A 21,171-nucleotide genomic window follows, 5' to 3' on the forward strand; every position below is an offset into this window, starting at 1 on the left:
CTGCCCTCCACGCCGTCTTCCCTAGCGAGACGATCTGCTCTCACGGGAGGGGGGTCAGGTTCTCCATTCAGAGGTCAGATCCCTCAACCTTCACGCTTGGCTTCTGAAAGGTTGAGGTATAAGGATTGGGACCTCCCTTAAGACGTGAAGGAGGTGTTGCTTTCGGCCAGACGGCCGGCAACAAAGTCCCTGTACCGTTGCCGTTGGAGAAAGTTCTGCGACTGGTGCAGGGTTTAGAATGTGGATCCTTTTTCATGTGACATTCCTGTGGTTCTGTCTTTTTTGCTTTTGTTAGCCCACAAGGGCCTGCAAGTGGGTACAATTAAAGGTTACCTGGCGGCGCTGTCCATATTTAAGCGCTCGTCTGAGGAGGGTTCTTATTTAAAAATTCCTTTAATTTCTCAGTTTCTGAAAGGGCTCACTAATGTGTTTCCACCGTCACCTTTCCAGGTGCCCGGTTGGGATTTGGACCTTGTTCTAAAATTCCTAATGGGTGCTCCATTTGAGCCTTTACATTCTTGTCCTTTGAGACTGTTAACCCTTAAAACTGTATTTTTAGTTGCGGTTACTTCCGCTCGCATAGTGAGTGAGTTGGAGGCACTTTCTGTTAAGCCACCCTTCACGGTGTTTCATAAGGACAGGGTTGTCCTTAGGGTTCGTCCTTCTTTTCTTCCGAAAGTGGTGTCGGAATTTAATTTAAGCCAGAAGGTCATTCTTCCGCCATTTTATCCTCCTCCGCATCCTGGTAAGGAAGAGGAGAGGCTCCATAGGTTGGATCCTAGGAGAGCTTTAAGTTTCTACGTTTCACGCATGTCCCGGGTCAGAGTGGACGATCAGCTCTTTATAGGTTACGCTGGAAGGCAATTGGGACAAGCTGTTACTAAACAGACTTTGTCTAGATGGATTATCTTGGCAATTTCTGAATGTTACCGCTTGGCGGGTAAGGACCCTCCGGTAGGCTTACGGACAAATTCTACTAGGGGTATGGCTGCCTCCACTACCCTGCAGAGGGGTGTTCCTATTCATAACATCTGTGAAGCAGCCACATGGGCTTCGGTCCATACTTTTATACGACACTGCTCCCTAGATTCTATCCATGGGCAGGATCTGGCCTTTGGCAAGGCGATCCTTTACTCTGTAATTTAATTGGGCATTCTAAATTTCTATATTCTACATTTTTTTCCCTCCTCCATACGTTGGTACTGCTTTGGGAGTCTGTCATAGATACGGAATACGTCGAAGGACCCAATCCCCTCAAAGAACAAGTTACTCTCTTACCTGGCAACGTTGTTTTGATGGGATGGTCCGACAACGCATTCCATATCGCTCCCCCCCTACCTGCCCTGCTACAGAATTTCTTATGCGATTGCAGCGTACGTTTCCGCAAGCCTTTCTGTGGTCATACTGGCAGAAGATTGGTGCCACACGGTCTGGGGAAAAAACTACAACTGAGGCTACGGGCGTCGTGCGTCCTACTTATAACATCCGGTGACGTCGGCTCGACGGAGGCCCTCGAGGACAGCGTATCGACGTCATCGACGCAGGACGCAGATGCCGAAAATTTTCCCAAGTAGCACAGCTGTGGTGATTACCTGTCATAGATATGGAATACGTTGTCGGACCATCCCATCGAAAGAACGTTACCAGGTAAGAGAGTAACTTGTTCTTCTCAGTTAATACATTAATTGAAGGGGGGTTTGAAGGTGCAGATGCAGCGTTCCACAGGGGTGCGCAAGTACAAGCTCCAAAAACTATTTTACTGAAGCCGTAGCCCTGGGTACTGATGCAGTGGTCACGTGTGTTGGTGATGTTGCCGGGTAATGAGAATATACACATAGCTGTGCCACACATCAATTAGCTGGTGGGGTAGAGGGCGATGCAGAAAACACACGTGCAGAGGGGTAGTGGTAGAATGAACTTGGATCAGTACACCTATTTTAGTAGGTAAAAGGGCAGGTAGATAGACCTTGGTGTTAGTATGTAGGTTGAATTGTATTAGTTGCTGAAGGCAGCAAGAGGACGGCCATATTGGGGCGGGTTAGTGTTGAAAGTTGCAGAGCACCCGAGTTTAGCTAAAGACTGCAGTATTCGTTTAATTTAATTGTTTTTTTGTACAAATGTATCTTTATTAAGGTTTTTATACAATACTTCGCACAAACACAGTAACATAAGGAGCTCCCTTGCATCATGTTGAGAAATTAAAAGGATACAAATACAACTTTAGGAACTAAAGTGCTTCTCTGGATGACCTTATCCTAGTGGTGGTGGAGGGTTTGTGGGGGCACATCAACAAGTTCGTACTAAGTCCGGGTCGCGGAAAGTCTGTCCAAGCCTCATCTTCGACATAGTGAGGGAGACCCAAGAGACCACATCGCTTTAGTAAACGTGGGGTCAAACACCGATCCGGATCAACTGAGCCCACTCTGATACCAACCTATTTCAGGTCTTACTGTTGTCCATGTCGGGCTTCCTGGGAATCGATTTCAGTAATTCTTCTGCTTTGTCTGTATCCCAAAAGGCATGCATTTCACGACACCCTCAACTTTGGATATCCGCTTTGAGCCCCTTAGCCAGGAAGTATTTCTTCAGGATATTTAGCTTGGCCCTCTTCTTTGCAGTGGCGGGTGCCAGATCTGGGAACAGCAACAGCCAATGTTGATGGTAAATCAAGGCCTCTTTCTTTTTAGCTGCAGTAAGCATTCTTTCTTCGTCCAATGCATCCAACAGCTTTTCTTGGAAGGTTAGCTCCGGAGCAAGGCGCTCGTCTTGGAAGCAAGACGACTCAGAGCAACACAGGTTCGATCCCCAGGTCTGCACATAAAAACCTCTGGGTATTAAGCATGTTATAAATAATCAATTATTAAATAATTACAATTAGTGTTGGGCCTATTCTCCCTACCTCTGACCCGCTGGAAGCCCTGTGTTTAATACAGTAACATTTGTCCACAAACACTGGGGTTTCCTCCACATCCAGCTCAAGAGCTTGAGGCAGCCATTCTGTTATAAAGGCAACATGATCTTTAACCTCAACCCTGTGAGAAACTCATGGTGGCAACAGGTGAGAGACACAAGTGATCGTAGTTCAAGGGTGTTTAATGAACAATGAATGCTGTATGCAGGTTGGAAAAAACGCCTAATCTAAACCTATATCTACGATTGGAGCAAGCGCTGACCATCAAATGAAAATAAGGCAGTCCTAGTGGCGTTGTGTCAAAATAAAAAGGGCCTATACTAAGAAACCTATTGCCAAACCTCACAACTAATACAAAAAAGGGTGTGGGATATTTCTCAAGAAAAGAAAGAAGTGTTCTCCAAATAATATGTCAGGATGCGGTAACCTGGGTCTCCCTCCCCACGTTTAAGGTACATGGTAAAATGGGAGTTTGAAGCACAGTACAGTATCTGGCTTCTCCAGCACGAGACTGCAGTTCTAATGGCAGTTCTCAGGGCGTCGATGGCCAAGTCTTGTTTCACTTGAAAGTCTCTTGCCTTCCAGGCCTGATGCGTTCCACTAACAAAAACAAAAGTTCCTTTAATCAAATGAAAGTTTGTTAGGGTGATAATGATTCCTCCCCTGGCTCCCCCTCTTCTGGGCACTGACCCTTCTCAATTGTAATCCACAGTTCAGATAGGGTGATGGTTTCACCCCTCTTCTGCGCGCTGACTCTTCTCGTATCGTACTCCTTAATTTATATCTCAGTTCTTTAATTGAAGTTTGGATGATAGCTTTCCCCCTGAATCTCCCTCTGTCGGGCTCGCACCTCTCTGGACTGCTAGTACATGGGTGATAGCTTTATCTCTGTATCTCCCTCTGACGGACTCGAACCCTTCTTCGCTGACATCCCTCCTTCAGGTTCAATCTTGCCACCTTAACTTTTGTTTTCACTTTTCTCAATCTTGGGGTGACAACATTTCACCTTTGGATCCCCCTCTGCTGGGCTCCGACCCCTCTCGATTCTTAGCCTCCCCTCACTGGGCTTACTGTGGCTCTCGATCAGGGTAATAGTGGCTCACCCCTGGGTCCCCCTCTTCTGGGTGCTGACCCCTATTTACTTTCACAGTTCTACTTTTACACAGTTCAATGTTTGCGGATTCACTTCCCTTGCTTTCAAAGTCTTTTGATTTTACAGGGATTTTGCTTGACCCTCTGTATGACCACTTTGACATATTCCACTGGCTTTCTTTCCTATGGCCTCCTGGTAACTAGTTTTTCTCATATGGGGTTTGACCGGAGTTTCTTGTATTAGCACCCATGTGGTGCTGGTTTCTCTCTGCAGCTGGTCACCCCTTAATACTTGTACCTTTCATTCACAGTTCCTTGAACTGGCTTAAAACATGCCACTTTGCGATTCTTTCACTCAAAACAGCCCGGTTCTTATCGATTCCCCCCCTCGACTCACCGGCTGTGATGAACTGCTTGGCTTTTGGCTTTCCTGGAGTCAATGCCGGTACCGCAGGCTCTGCAGCTTCCCTCGCTCCTGCCTATTGGCATAAGCTTGCCCTGTGTACCGTTGACATCTGCTGCAAGACACTTCTGCTATTGTCCACAGTCTTAGGGCCTTTTCCAAGAAGGTTCCACGGGTCTGAGACGAAAAGGGCAAGGTCACTTCTCTCTTCGCCACCTCCTCGATTCCTGCCACCTTTCTCCTTCGCTTGAACTGCCTCGCCTGTGTATTGGTGCCGTTAAGCTGTCTGCCATGCTCTCCTCCTCATACTGTGCTGTCTTGCTCCACCTTTTATCCCTGTTGCGGAAAGGGGGGGTTGTCGGTTGTATGTGATCTAAGTCAATTGCCTGACCCTTGTGTCGGGAGTCGGGACATGTCAGGTAAACAGTTTTATTACACAATCGTTGGGTGAAGTTGTTTGTATCAGAAAGGGGGGATGTTAGAGAATTTTGAGTATCCCACGGGGTAAGATGGGGAAGGTTTTCGAAATAGACAAGAATGACTGGGATGAAGAACAGAACATAGGGGATTGTGGGAACTATATTATTCTGTGATATTAGATTTGGTTTTTGGAAGAGGACAATCAGAGGCACGGGATTGGTAGAGTTTGCGGGGTGATCAGGAATAGCTGGGGTCGTGACATGAACAAAGGGGATTGTGGGAACCGTAGCATTTGTCTGATCCAGTGGGAATGCGGATATTAATAATCAGAAGGATGGGGAAACAAATGACTAGGAGTATTCAGGCAGGGACCAGGAAAACAAACATACTGAGAGTATTGGTTTCTGAGTGTACCAGGGTTTAGGGCCTTAGAGGATTGGTTATGTACGGAGGGATTGTTGGATCTAAGTAAGGGAGATCTTTTAGGTGAAAGAGAGGTTGAGTTGGTGCAACCTATAAATGCTTCAGGAAGCTAGTCTTCCTTGTCCCTTTTTTCAGCATAATACTACATCTCACCTTGGATTTTTCCCCCAAGCATAACTCTGGGTTCCCCAACCCAGGTGATCCTCACCCTCTGGCCCACTCCCGAGAACTGCATCCAACAGCGATGGCTGCGTCCAAGCCACCTGAATAAGGGATTCCATAGGTCTTACTGGGAGACTACCCTCAGGGTTCTCGCAACCCCCATAGGGAGCCCCAAAGATTCTCAGCTGTGTCGCCCAAGACAGATTCTTGAGAAGTTCCAGTCTGTTCTCTGTGGCTCTGCATCCTCTGAGTACAGCTCTCTGCAGTTAATCGTTGCACTGCTGGAACACATTGGTTATATTGATTGTCCAATTCTGACATTTTCTGTTCTAGGGTGGATGTCCTTGACTCTAGCTGAGCCACTTTCTCTGTAAGTTTGTTGAGCTTCATTTCTAGGTGCGACACCGATTTGCAGTGCAACCCAGCTTGGTGAGCACTGGGTCACAAGATGAAGGAGAGAGCCTGGAGGATTTGTCACTCACCGAGCCTTGCTTATGCGCTGCTCTTTTAGCTGATAAAAGGTCTGGGTCCACCACCTTCTCTTTTTTCTTGCCCTTCCCAAATGCCATCTTTCTGCAGGTGTCCAAATGCTGCCTATGGGGTTTCCTTCCCTCAGTTATCCCCTTTGCCCACGGTCAAAACTATCCTCTTTCGATACCCTACAATTTACAGACATCAATCCTGTTGCTTTGCCCACTTTGGAATGGCCGCTGAGAGCGACAGACGAAATGCAGAAGCTGCTTCTTGCCCAAGTCTTAGAAGTACCAGTCCTCTCGGGTGGCCTGTTGCAGTCCCCAGGCCTGTGTCCTGGACCACTATCACCGAGAGCGGCCCAGTCACAGGGGCGCAGGGCCATGGACATCTCTGCCACTCCACCCCTTCCTGTGGACACAGCTAGGGCTCCGAGCAGACAGGGCCGCTCCAGCCACAACCGCATCCTCTTGCAAGTTTTCAGCCTCAGCAGCTGTCAGCCTGTAGCTGCTGTGGTCAACCCAGAGAAGTTATCTCCTGTGGCCCCTCATTCCAGCACATTTATCCTTTGCGCTCTGGAGCTCCATAGGAGATCGGCCATCTTGGACGACTACCAAGCAACCCCCCCCCCCCACCCCCGAATTGTATTTTCAGTGTTGGGGCAGAGGTGCTCATGGAGCGAATGTCAGATTGAAAAGAGATGCCAAACTGGGTCCAATTAATGAGCAACAGTGCGTACATTGACCACAGGGCATTTGGATCAGGAACAAAAGTGTGTGGTAGAACAAATAAATGGAAGGAATTAATTTCTAGCAGCAGGGCTGGGCACAGGTTTTTCAGGCAGCTGTGCATCGTGAGAAGATAACTACAAGGTCGGGCCCAAAGTTGGCCACATGTATCAAAACAAGGGGTACAGAGTGAGCAGGTGCAGGGGGCGAGGGACGAGGGGATGCGATCGGGAGAAGGGGATGGTGTGTTCCAGGTGCTGTGAGGGACCCAAGGATATCCTCACTCCTACTCCCCTTGGATTCTCTTCTCTGCTGGGCAGGGATAGGCCATCGCTTTTGGATCCTGGCCCTGATGGTGGAAAAGTGAGGGGGCGGGATCAACTGGATGGAGGGTCCTTGGGGGTTGGGTAGAGGATATCCGCAGGCGAGACATGGTGTCCCCCTTTTCCTTTTGAGAACCAACCTCACTCTCCCCCGGCCTTTATGGGTTATTGCACACCATCTCCCCTCATTTCCCCTAATTCAAACCACTTATAGGACTGGGGCGAGGAAGAGGGGACTAGGAGTAGAGAACAGTAGTAAGTCATTTTACCACTCTAGTACTGAGACGAGGAAGAGACCTGCAGAGTGTTGTAAAGGTCAGGCATGCCCTGAGTCCTTGACTTATTACGTCCATGCAATTGCAATTATGGACTCACATCTGCAACCTGCCAAGTGGTTGCAGGTGTATGGAAGGGAGAGTGTCCAGCAGAAAGGAGAGCAGCAAGAGAGAGCCGAGGCTGATCTTTGTGGGCTTGGAGAGAGAATCCTGCATACCAGGAGGCAGCCGAGGTGGTGTAACGCTCACCTGATTCCCGTAGAGGCGCCGGTCTTGACTGGGCGTATACCGTATCTTCAAAGGTGATGTGTAACACACGGCTGGCTCTTTGGGCAGGACCTCTGTTCACTGTATGTCTGGCTCGAAGGGTAAGATGTCTGCAGATAGAAAATGTGGGATTAATGAACTGGGTTATTGAGTGTCTCTCTCTTCTTCCCTTTCTCTTCTCCTGTAGAACCCCAAAGGTTAACGCTCTCACCTTAGGTAAGTGAACGTCGTGCTCTCCATCTGCCTCGAGGCAGGGTGCTGTAACCAGTTTCTTCACTGGATAAGGGGAGCAGGCCTCTTGACTTCAGAGGACTGCTGTCCGTCGTTCACTGCACGAACGGTAAGTTTCGAGTAATTCTAATGTCTTTAAAGTCTTTAGTAATGATGTCTCTTGTTTTGCAGGGTTCCGGTGATGGCGGATGGCGGGCTGAAGTGAGTTGAAGATGGAGCCCTTGTGATGAATAGAAGCGCCTGGAAGCACGTAAGTAAGCGCTTGTTACCTGCTTCACGATGCGCTCTAACTGTCTTTTTATTTTGCAGGTACAAGTTCGGGGCGGCTGCAGGGTGCCGGAATACCCACTGGGTTAGATGTGGAAAGGAGTAATGGCACGTGAGTATTAAAGTTCCCCAATGTCTTTAAACGCACCTTGTTTTGTCTTTCAGATGCGGGATGCAGCGCCGAAGGCCTCCGGAGCATGCGAAGAGTTGGTAAGCTTTTGTCTTTCAGATGCCGGAATGCAGTGTGAAGACCTCCGGAGCGCACGAAGAGTAGGTAAGCCTTTGTCTTTCAGATGCCGGAATGCAGCGCGAGGCGTTGGTGACAGCTGATGGACCAGGTAAGTGAAGAGCTGTCACTGAAGACCGTAATGCTAACCTGTTCTTTCTTGTCTTTATAGGTGTTGCTGAAGACTGGATTCAGAATGGTAAGCCTTTTTCCTTAGGCCCAGGATCAGATGCAGAAGACACGATGAGCGTTCTGCTGCTGAGGATGCAGAATAACGCAAAGCAAGATTCATCCATCGGGTGTGGTTTAAATAGCCTCCTGTAGTGCTTAGGTGTCTCCTTCCACAGCCACGCCTAAGGAAAGAGTTCCTGCTTTCCAGAAGAGTTCCAGTGTTCTGAATCTAGGGAGTGGCTCCTGCCCCACCCAACAGGAAAAGTAGTTCCAAACAGAAGAGGATCAGAGACTCAACTGGCAGGCAAGTAAGCAGCATGGTCTGCTGCAGGTAAGTCCACCCAAGCATTATGAGCCCGGCGCTTCCAGCGCTGGGACTGGGCATATTTATGAGCCTGGTGCCACTGGCGCCAGGACTGGGTCCAAAAGGTCCCAATTGGGACTGGTTGGCACTCGGAACCTGGGTTATGGATCTGCTTCCAAGGGAGTTGGGAAAACCCTGACCTTTTGGAAGCAGAGATCATGACAGGTGGGTCCTACAGGTGAGCCAGGATCATGGCAGATGACCCCAAGAAGTCGTGGAGCTAAGGGACACGAGAATGCCACAGGTGGGGAAGCCTCATTGGTCGGAGGTCCACAGCCAGAGCTGTGGACACAGAAGAAAGAAACAGAGTTACCAACAGCCTGCACAGGGAGAAAGCAGAGCCGCCTGCAAGAAGCGAAGAGAAGGTGAAGTGCGAGCGGGGCTGGCAGACCAAGGAGAGCGTGTCGGCAGAGCAGAAGCTGAAAGCACAGCTGCCTGGAGGGGACGCCAGGGACCGGTGAGTGAAAAGGGAAGAGCACTGCAACCGGGGCGCTTCTGCAGGCTGTGGGAAAGCCAAAATAGATGACGAATGAACCAAAAAGTATGCGCAAGAGGAAACAAACCCAAAGCAATGGGTTGAGAGGAAAAATAACGTCAATATAAAATGCAAGCAGCAGATTAAAAGAAGACTGAATGAAATTAAGGCTTTTGAAAAAGCTATGACCTGATAAGTTTGTGTGAAATTCATGTATCGCCCATGTAACGCCTATTGAAAGCAAAGCACGAGCCGAATGAAATGCATTATAAAGCAAGTATAAAGATTGGGAGAAATTATGAAAGCAAGGTGGTGAAGGGACAAAGACACCACGAAGTGAACTATATGTGGCAAAGCCAAGAGACTGGCAAAGGAAAGAATACATTGTGGCAAAGCCAAGAGGCTGACAAGGAAAAGTCATGTGATTGTTGTGAATTATCACAGAGGTACAGATACAGAATAATCTGTGTGGGCTAGAGAGCCTAGGGTTCCTGGTTGCACAGCCTGTAGTGGGTGGACAGTGTGGTCCGACAACTGTGCCTATACCGGGGAGACACTAATTGTGAAAACTAAAGAGGTTGCTGAAGTGAACCAGGAGAAGGCAATCTGATTGTACTGTTAAGAAACCAGAAGGAGTATAAAGTTGGTCTGGAGCTGTTTCTGAACATTAAAAGATTGAGAATAAGTACTAGGTGACAAGCTGAACTTGGGAAAGGGAGTCCCGAAGCTTTGTGGAAGTATCTTAACCCAGAGGCTTTGTGGAATTGTTTTGAACTTGGGGAAGGGTACCCAAAGACTTTTGTGGAACTACTTTAAACTTGGGGAAGGGAAGTTGAAAAAGAGACAGGGTCTGGAAGAAGCTCAGAACTTATTTGGAACAAAATTTCTTTTATCGCTGAGATCCCTAAACATTGTTTAGCTTTATTGTGAGGGCAAATCTAGGTTTTGGACACAGACAGACTTTTATGTTGAACTTTCTGACTCAGGCTTTCCTTAGTTTCTCTAGGTAGGGAAATCCCACCTTAGTATATGGCAAGTTAAGCCTTCACTCATCCTGACATTTGAGTTAATAATAAAACATTTCTGTTTGAACTTTGAATCTGTTGTATGTGTCTTGCTTCATGATGCCTTCCCAAATAGTGTTAGGGGTGGGAAGCGGCTCAACTAATACAAGTTGGGGGTCCCTGGAATTGGGTTTGATATTTGTAACAGTAGGGACAAGACTATTCAGCCTGGTGAAAGGAGACTGATACCCAATGATTTGATATTAATTTTGTCCCCTGATAGAAACATCAGACTAGCACCCAAATCTGGGGTGGCATGCAGGTTTGGAATTGATATATTAGTTGGAGTTATAGACCCAGACTTTAGAGGTGATGTTAAGGTGTTGTTACAAATCACGGGAAGGACCCATTCCAAATTCATCAAGGGGATACAATTGCTCAAGGGGTGCTTGAGAAAGCAATGTTCCCTAAGGTTAAGGAGGAATCCAGGAAGGGGGGAACCGATAGAGGAACTTGAGGCTTTGAAGAGGCCGATGAAACATCTCATGGCCCTCGCAACCCTGAACCCAGAAAAGCTAAAGAGGAAGAACCTGAGACAGACCTAGCCTGTGCGCCTTACTAGCTGAAGCATTTTTATAAGTCCTATCTGAGCCAGAGGGTTGTGATAAAGGGGAACCTTTTTCTTTTTGAAACATGGACTTGTATATAGAGGAGACACCACTTCAGAGGACTTAGTAAAAACACAGTTGGTTGTCCTTAAAAGTTACAAGCAGGTGGTCCTGGAGATAGCCCATTCACATCTGACGGGGGGGGGGGCATCTGGGACAATCCAAAACTCAGGCCCAAATAACTAATACATGTAACTGTCCCGGAATCCATGCTGACATTAAAATCTTCATTTATCTGCTAGAAGACTAGCAGTCGTATACCACCACCACCCGTTCCCTTAAATCCACTACCAATAATTGAGATTCCGTTCTCCCGGATTGGTATGGACACCCAATCAAAACATCCAAACTGGGAAATAAATACATTCTGTTAATTGTAGACTAAGCTTTACAATATCGAGAGGCCTTTCCCCTGAGGGCCAACACAACACAACAAATCCTAAAACACTGGCTCCCTTTCTTTTCCCGAATAGGGTTTTCAAAGGAAATCTTAACTGACCAGGGCCCTATTTTAATGAGCAAAGTTATTGGAGAAGTTAAACAACTGTTGCATATCACCAGACTACAAACATCAGTGCATCATCCATCCCAAGACAGTTGGCCTTGTGGAAAGATTTAATAAAACCCTAAAAACCATATTACAGTAGTTAGTGGAACAGGATGGTAGGAACTGGGATCAAATGATACCATGAGCCTTGTTCACAGTTGGGAATTGGGGGTTGGGGAAATTTTATCCACAGGCGAGACATGGTATACCCATTTTCTTTATGAGAAAGAGACTGGCAAAGGAAAGAACACTTGTGGCAAAGCCAAGAGGCTGACAAGGAGGCTGACAGGGAAAAGCCAAGTGATTGTGAACTATCACACAGATACAGAAGAACATGTGTGGGCTAAAGGGCCTAGGGATCCCGGTTGCGCAACCTCTAGTGCGTGCACCATGTTGTCTGACAACTGCGCCTATACAGGGGAAACCCCAATTGTGAAAGCCAAAGAGGTTGCTGAAGTGAAATAAGAGAAAACAATCTGATTGATCTGTTGAGAAAGAATCCAGCAGTATAATGTTGGTCTGGAGCTGTTTTCGAACATTGCAGGATTGAGAAGAAGTACAAGGTGACAAGCTGAACTTGGGAAAGGGAATCCCGAGACTTTGTTGAACTGTCTTAAACCTGGGGAAGAGAACCCCGATGCTTTGTGGAACTGTCTTGAACTTGGGGAAGAGAACCCCAAGGTGTTGTGGAACTATTTTGAACTTGGGGAAGGGAACCCTGAGACATTTGTGGAACTATCTTGAACTTGAGGAAGGGTAGCTGAAAAGTAAGCCAGGAGCTGGAAGAAGCTCCAAACCTTATTTAGAACACAATTTATTTTATTGCTGACATCCCTACACATTGGTTAGCTTTAGTTATGAGGGCAGGTTTAGGTTTTGGACACAGACAGACTTTTAATGTGAACTTTCTGACTCAGACTTTCCTTAGTTTCTTTAGGTTGGGCAATCCCACCTTAGTATAGGGCAAGTTGGGCCTTCAACCATCCTGACATTTGAGTTAATAAAACATTTCTGTTTGAACTTTGAATCTGTTGCGTGTGTCTTGCTTCATGATGCATTCACAGACTGCAACATAGTTTTGCCCTGGCTGATGTTCATACATAATATAATTTGTCGGTTTTGGTGAGGTGGTACTGCCTGCGCTGTCTCAAACATAGTGATCCAATTAGCATCAAGCATTTTATCATCTTGCGCTATGAACGATGCCATCCAATCAGTAGGTCAAATTTTGTGCTGCCCAGTAGAGTATGGTGTCATCATGGGGCAGTACTTCTTAATGGTGTGAAAAATAAAACCTCCAATTGGCTTGTTTAACCTATGGGGCTCTTTAAGGGGTTGACAATGAGCAGCCAATCAACATGTTAGAATTATACTAATTGTTGCAATTGTATTTTAAAGCATGTAGCCCAGAAGTGGCAAGTTGAGAAAATGGTTTCCCGCTCAGTTCCACAGAGCTGTCTGTTTTTTCTCCGAGCTGTTTTTGTTAAATAAAACAGTTTCTTCCTTGTGGCAGGAGCCAGGAATGAGACATGGACACAGAGGACTCATGGTGTTTGCCATAAACTTTGTTATTTCCGCTTTAAAGCATGTAGCCCAGAAGTGGCAAGTTGAGAAAATGGTTTCCCGTTCAGTTCCACGGAGCTGTCTGTTTTTTCTCCAAGCTGTTTTTGTTAAATAAAACAGTTTCTTCCTTGTGGCAGGAGCCAGGAATGAGACACGGAACCAGAGGACTCATGGTGTTTGCCATAAACTTTTATTAAATAATAAAGGGGTTGGAAAATGACTCATTGTCTTTAATCTTGGAGATATTTCCCTACCTCAACCAAAACGTAAAGGCTTGTCCTGCATCAAGATGTCCAAAGCAAAAATGTCCTATGTCCGAATACTATCCTGGCCCTAACACTCTAAAAATAAATCTAAGGTGCCAAGGGTAATGCCTCTGGTTTGAAAAGTGTGCACATGTTCAAGTTCCACAAAAAGGTACAAATCTAACAAAAGTTCCAAATGGATAATGTTCACAGTTCTATGAAATGACTCCCTTCCCCAGGTTTCTCTGCACCTAAACAAACAAATCAAAAGAATGACCAAGTACTTTATAGCTCCAGAGGATAACCCCCCTCCTCTTGGTGTTGCAATTTTTTCCTGGGCAAATGGCTCCTTTCCCCAGGTCCTTTTGACGTTCACAATAATCCAAAAGTCCTAAGGGCATGAATCTTCCTTGGGATTCTCTGACTCACAAAACACCTGGTATACTCCCCTGCCAGGTTCTTTCATATAGTTCCTTGATCCAATATTGGTGCAGGTCCCATACTCTCAAACACCTGGTATACTCTCCTGCCAGGTTCCTTTCCACATTCACTGCAATCCACTTTAAACACTTGGCTTTGCCTGGTATGCTCTCCTGCCAGGACTTTCTTTAGCATGCAGTGCCATTTTGGCTTCCCTTCTTGGCCTTCCCCAGGTTCGTACTGCACGTACATCTGGGTCCCTGACCCCAGCCCCACTGTCTAGGGTTTCTGATGCCGTGCCCGACATTGCTTCAGGGTACAGACCATTTCCCCGAGCTCACTGGTTGCTTTCTTGCACTCTCACCACATCCCCGACTCCGAATCGGGTGTTCTCCGTCCCTCGAAAATGTCTCCTTTTGAAAGCCATGGCATTTCAATGAAAAGGACAGACTTTTGACCTTCAGACACCAGGCAACACCGTCCTTAACTAAAAAGTGACAGTGTGGTAAATTTCGCAACTGATTATCAAAATAGCTTTTAGCATAGAGGACACAGTAGTCATACTTATAATCATTTTCGGACTAGCAGTATAAAGACTCTGAAGTGGGCTTTGTGTGCTGTTAGAATGGGGTATGTACCTAGTTCTACATTTTATTGCTCATTGTCTGTTCCTCATGTGCACTTTCTTCATGCACCTTTGCTCGGTCCTTTTCACTGATTTCTTTTTTTTAATTGTTTTATTTGTGGGTCCCCCCAAAACCTCCCTTTAACCTACACCATCCACCCCAAACACATACAGCATATATATATTTTTTTTAACATTTGGTGAACACGAGGAACCTGCTAAAGAAAAACAAACTTATTACGATGTGCCTACTTGAAGTAACTCAAAGATACTTTTCTTACTAAGAAGCATGTCATATGAATTCAATTCGGAATAGCAGTTTGAGTGTTGTGTCCCAAAGCTACTTGACTTGTGAGATTACTATACTGATCTTGAGAACTCTGATTGGATTAATAGACCTATTGGTTATAATCACAATACAATGAAAATGTGTTGGAACTGCCAGTTTCGCCAAGCTAACATTTGGCAATAGTATGAATCTAAGTTAATTTACTGACACTTGAAGGTATTTTATGTACATATGCATCCCTTTTTAAAGAAAAAATGTAATTTTCATATGTGGCTGCACAGCTTATGAAGAACCTCAAGCTCATCAATCTTTCCAAATGAGAAATCGAAGTTCCAGTCAATACATGTTTTGTTCCCAATGATGACCAAAATAAATGGATTGACTTCTTTTGCTAATTAACTATTTTGTTAACATCCGGTTATAGTTTGCATCTACATACTTTGTGGACTGTTATTCTCTAATACTGCATTAGAAATGCTATAAATCATACATTAGCACAAACTGGGAACATTCACTATGTATGAAACCATGTTAGAAGATACAGAAAACGGTCTGGGAGGCCCGCTACCGAGACCAAACCCGGCCAAAAAAACTGTTCTATGGAATGGTGTTCATTCGGGAGGGTCTACATCCATGTTTTAGTTTACTGTACTTTACACAGAGGCTAAATAGCTATTTGCATATCAGTCTGGTGCCACCCACTTAGGCAGTCCAGCACCGAAACGCTAGGCAACTCTCTGAACAAGAGTACCAACAGTAACCCCAGAAATGTTTTGTTTTAGTTGGGTTTCATCATTGGGGTGAAGCTGTGCCTCGCTAAACACAGTGAGCAAGTGGTCCCAATCTGGATTACCCTGGGTAATTTAGGGTGAAACCCCAAGTTCCCACAAATTCAAAAAAGGTCTGGGAGCCCCTCTACCGACAACGAACATGGCCAAATAACCTTTTCTATGGGATGGTGCCCACTCGGGAGGGCCTACAGGCACATTTTAGATCACAGTACTTTTCACAGAGGAGAAATATCCATTTGCATTGTTAGAAGATAGTTAGGCCCTCAGAACGTTTCTTGTGTTGGCCTGAAATTAAAACACGTTGCTTAGGGATTTCTAAGAATTATTTAAGTCCTGTTTTTGAAACCACAAAAATATGTTTTCTACTCTGTCAGTGACTGAAACAGACAGTCTTTAGCTACAGTAATGTTTTGAGCTCTTGATTCCCTTTTTCTACTTACATTGCAAAATCAGTATCTGCTGTATTTTCTATCCTAAGCAGATCATCGCTTCAAGGCTCTGTTCATCAAACTACATTTGTTTTCAGCACATTGGTCACTCCTTAAGCAAGGTGTTCTACATATTCCGGTTTGTTTTTATCTGTAGTTTTGTCTTTCAAATACATGTGTTCTGTCATCCTGCCGTTCCCATTAATTGTATGCTATTGAACGCTCCAGAAACACTTGAAAAGGATATCATTTTCACAATGCTTCTTAAAAGCAGTAATGCTCAAAGATTCTTTGATGTATTCTAAGTTAATTTGCCTTCCCATAACAGCGAAGGAGCTAACCCAGAATGATCTGCGGGAACCTGCTGCTCCAGAAATCCAAGAAAGCCAGTATGGCCTCAGGTACAAGAGCTGGGTTGTTGGCCGGGGAGCCCATCAAATAATCGAGCAGCAGCAGCCTCGCCTGATCCAGAGAATGGAGTCCGGCTACGAAAGCAGTGAGCGCAACAGCAGCAGCCCAGTCAGTATGGATATGCCCCTGTCTGAGAGCACAAACAATTACAGGTAATCCCCCGCCCCAACATTCTTCTTACTTTAAAGGCTTCATTATGGGTTACAAAGAGAAGAGTAAGGAATGTGGGGAAACAATATACATCTGATTGTGAGAGTCTCTGATTACTGGCCAATAAAGATTTAGGTAATGGGTGAGAAGGATTCTTTGGGGGAGATGCTCTCAGATGCTCTTAGTCACCTGCAAATAGCTTTTCAATTGTTTTCTTGTACGCATGGGTATGTCCTCTTTACACTTATTCCAGCAGTGTCCTTTGATGGGCAGCTCCCCAATTATTGTGTCATTAGTTTTGTCAGTTTACTTTGAAAGTTATTTTTGTGTTTGGTCTTTATCAGAATTTTTTGTGTTCTTCTTTATGGTCTGAGAACTATTCATTGCAGTATTTGCATAACATGATGTACATCGCCTTGTAAATCAGGTTAAGGATGTTTTGCTAGAGTATAACAATCTTCTTGCATACTTTTGTCTTGCACAATTTTTTCTTCAAACAAGAATGTTCATCTAAGATGTTGCCAAGCCTTGTCTGGTTCTGTTCTGAAAAGGTTATAGCCATGCAGGTTGCACGCTCACCTTTTTATGTTGGAAGGCTACAATAGGTGCTTGATTGTAATTATTGGACATTCTTTAACTTTAGAGTGGTTCTAGTTCTGAAATTCAAGTCATAGGATTTCATATTTACTTTGAAGGAAATCACATCACTACACTTCACACACAGAAAATTGGATATGCCTTTTGCTTGACCTCCTGATATTTGGGAAAATTATGCTGCCTTTCAGTGTTGACTATCTTGCATTAGCTCATATTTTATTTCAAAGTTGGAGTAGTAAGGTCTTTGGTAATACAGTTTTTAAGGTGGATATTTATAATCGGCCCTGTGGACAGAGTCTGAGAGGCCACTCTATTCTGAGGAACAGGGACAAACACTAAGGTCTAGCCAAATTCTCTCTGGGTAGTGTGACCGAACAGTAAGACTTAGACTTAAGAGGGTGTGAGATTGGTGGAAGGTTCTTTTAAGGACACACAGAAATGAAACACTAAAACATTCACTACTAATATATACACATTTGAATGGATTGTGTCCTCCCACGTATTCCTCATCTTAGATATATCCTTACCTTCAGCTTTGCTGCTTCGGAAATTTTTTCTCTGTCCACCAGAGGGCGCTCCACTCGAAGCGACGGCATCGATGTCCCTCGGCGGCATCCGTCGAGTGTCGACGTCATCCGTAGTATAAATGTCTCGAGCGCGTCCGTTGGCCTCAGTTCCGTTTTTCCGTTAGCTTCGCTTTGGATCGAAATAAAATGGCGTTTCAGTCTTAAGCGATTATGTTGTCTTCCTCGAACCCATCTACTCCGAAAACGGGGTTTAAGAAGTGTCTAAGGTGCGGCAGATAAATGTCGCTGACCGACCCTCACCGTAACTGCCTCTGGTGTCTCGGGTCCGAACATCGGATCGATGACTGCGGTTCGTGCCAATCCATGACCCACAAGGCCTTGAAAGAAAGACAAGGTAAACTGGCGGTAGGGGAGGAATCCTCGAAGTTTTCTTCAAGAGGGAAGAAAGACTGGGCTGAGTCTTCGGCAAAACACCAAAAAAAATCACGATCGAGGAGTAGATCAAGGAAGTCCTCTTCTTCTTCGTCCAAAAAGGCGAAAAAGAGACGACACGGATCTCCCTCTTCTTCTTCTTCCTCGACTTCGGAGGAAGTTATTACTTGTCCAACTAAACACGACTCCCCTAAAAAGTGGGAAGCATTTAGAGAGTCCATGATGAAAATTTTTGAGAACGCGGCCCAGACCCCCTAAAAAATGTCTGTTGAAGGTCATGCCTCTAGTCACAAAAGTGACAGAGGAAGGTCTAAAACTAAGAAGTCCGACAAGAAATTGTCGAGGGTGTCTTCTAGGGACTCTTCCCAGACACCTAAAAAGACAGACTCTACGAAAAAGACTTTCAACGTCGATAAGTCATAAAAGACTTCGACGAAAACATCTTCGAAGCCTCTGTCGAAGGCTGTCGAGTTTAAAGGGTCGACGACCCAACAGAAAAAAGTCACGTCGAATATTTTATTGACGACCTCGAAGATTTCTTCGAAGGTAACGGCCATGACTTCGATGCCATCAACGCTTCTGTCGACGTCGACACCAGGGTTGAAACATATTCCTGAAAAAATATTTCACCCTGAAAACAGACATGATTTTTTCCATACTATGTCATCTGTATATGGAGAAATGTCATCAGAAAATGAAGAATATGAAGAACAAGATGAACCTGAGGTTACATCAGCAGGGGTAAAATATGGGACAAGAGATGTTCCAGAGGAATTAATAAATCCTCAATCAAAAATGCAGGATTTGTATGAATGTTTACAGTCTGCAAGTGGAATAGACACATCTCCTGAATATGAATTTGAGAGACCAGATCCAGCAGAACATGCTGATCTGGGTTAAAGAAAACTCATGAATAGAGTAACAGAGTTTATGGGGTGGGATAATAATGCACCTGTATACCAGGATGATGACATGACAGATATTTTGTCAGGAGGTCCTTAACCAGACCCCATACTTCCTTTTCATATTGCCCTGCAAACGAGAGTAAATGCTGCTTGGGAAAGACCGGAATCTAGTCCAGCAGTAAATAAAAAATATGTGGCAAAATACAGACCTTGTAACTCTGACCCAGAGTATTTGAGTAAACATCCTTCTCCTGAGAGTCTGACAGCCACATCAACAAAAAATGCTGCATACCCCACTATTCCCCCTGATAGGGATGACAAGAAAATAGATACTTGGTCGAAAAAGATCTTTACATCAGGGAGCATGGCTCTGAAGTCTACCAATGTATCTTGTACATTGGCTAGATTTAATTATACTCTGTGGGACTGCATGTCAGCGGCAGCTCAACACATCCCGGAAGGAGAGGAACGTGATGGTTTCCTATCCATAAATAAGGATGGTCAGGAGGCCTCGGCAGAATGCCTTCAAGCAGGTTTGGACACTTCTGACAGTATCAGCAGGTCCATGGCGTCTAGCGCAGTGCTACACAGATTTGCGTGGCTAAGGAAGTCAGGTTTTGCACCAGATGTTCAATCTAGACTCCTTAACATGCCATTTGATGGCTCGAGGTGGTTTGGCAGCAAGGCGGATGAAAGTTTGGAGAAGCTGCAGACCTCCAAGGCAGCGCAAAGTCACTTAGTACCGCTATACGACAACTTCAGCAACGCCCCTACACAGGCTCATCTTCCTGGAGGGGTCGTCCCTTTCGTTTTTACTCATCATTTGGGAGAGGAAGGGGACAGGCCAATCAAAGGGGGCAAAGAAAATTTCCTCAGGGGCGAGGAAGAGGCGCTAGATCTGCCCCAGCAGCAGCATCTGTCCCTTCAGCCGCTGCTGGAGCTGCCGCAAAACCTCTCTGAGGTTTTGACTCACAAGACCCCAGTGGGAGGCAGGATCTCACAGCATCTGAAAGAATGGCGGGGCATTACTTCAGATGTTTGGGCACTGGAAACAGTATCCCAAGGTTACTGCCTTCCTTTTCTAAAGAAAACTCAATCACCCACCGGAATACAACTCTACCAAAAATCCAGACCCGCTCCTGTTGCAGGAAGTTTTAACCCAGCTACAGAAAGGTGCAATAGAACATGTACCTGTGGCGGAGAGGAACACGGGTTGGTATTCCCCATATTTTCTCATTCCAAAGAAGGACAGAGGACTGAGACCCATCTTGGACTTGAGAAACTTGAACAAGTTCCTCAGGAAGGACAAGTTCAAGATGGTCACTCTTTCTCAGATCCTTCAGGCTCTCCAACTTCAAGACTGGTTGGTATCATTGGACCTTCAGGATGCTTACTTTCATGTGCCAATCCATCTCAAGCACAGAAAGTACCTGAGGTTCGCGATTGGCAACTCTCACTATCAGTTTCGAGTTCTGCCTTTCGGGTTGACCTCCGCCCCAAGAGTTTTCACCAAGTTGATGGCGGTAGTGGCAGCGAGTCTCAGAAGAGGGGGGATTCATGTCTACCCCTATTTGGATGATTGGATGATCAGGGCACGTTCTCCAGAACAAGTCCAGGATCATCTATCCAAGACTTGCCACTTCCTTCACAAACTAGGGTTTTCTCTGAATTTAAAAAAGTCAAACATGATACCATCACAGAAGCTCCAGTTTATAGGAGCAGTCTTGGATACTCGTTCGGGTAAAGCCTCGCCTCCCGAAGAGAGAGCTCACCACATTCTGCAGATGGTGACAAAATTCCAGAATGCCCAGTATCTACCGTCCTTCGATTTTCTCAGGTTGCTCGGCCTCATGGCATCCTTCATTTTTCTGGTGCCAGAGGCCAGATTGAGGATGAGATCCCTTCAATGGGCCCTCAGGACTCAATGGTCCCAATTTTCAGGGGAAATGACAGATCTCTTACAAGTTCCAACCAAAGTAGCTCAGGACCTACAATGGTGGGTTTGCAAAGAACACATCCTCAAGGGACAATCTTTTTGGCAGCCATGGCCGGAGATCACTGTAGTGACGGACGCCTCACTCGAGGGTGGGGAGCCCACACCAACGATCTGACAATCAGCGGTCGTTGGTCTCCATCGGAGTGTAGACTACACATCAAACTTTTGGAGCTGAGGGCGATCAGACTAGCGCTGAAGGCCTTCCTGCCCTCTGTACGGGGAAAGAATGTCCTGATCATGACGGACAACACAGTGGCCATGTACTACCTCAACAAGAGAGGAGGAGTAGGGTCACTGCCACTGTGCAGAGAGACAATGCAGCTCTGGTTCTGGGCAATACAAGAAGGGATCTCTCTATCTGCCA

The 21,171-nt window shown here is 45.7% G+C and overlaps 1 protein-coding gene across 7 annotated transcripts in view; it reads left to right on the forward strand.

Moving 5' to 3' along the window:
• USP54 (ubiquitin specific peptidase 54) overlaps nucleotides 1-21,171 on the forward strand; it is a 2,840,272-nt gene that overhangs the window by 1,561,144 nt on the left and 1,257,957 nt on the right. For all 7 annotated transcript variants that reach the window (XM_069610693.1, XM_069610692.1, XM_069610695.1 and 4 more), the window contains one exon: nucleotides 16,118-16,352. In XM_069610693.1, coding sequence (XP_069466794.1) covers nucleotides 16,118-16,352 — 235 coding nt within the window. The remainder of the gene's footprint in view (nucleotides 1-16,117; nucleotides 16,353-21,171) is intronic.

The sequence above is a fragment of the Ambystoma mexicanum genome, chromosome 8 (genome assembly GCF_040938575.1).
Source record: "Ambystoma mexicanum isolate Mex_15411 chromosome 8, UKY_AmexF1_1, whole genome shotgun sequence".
In the NCBI taxonomy this organism is placed as follows: domain Eukaryota; kingdom Metazoa; phylum Chordata; class Amphibia; order Caudata; family Ambystomatidae; genus Ambystoma; species Ambystoma mexicanum.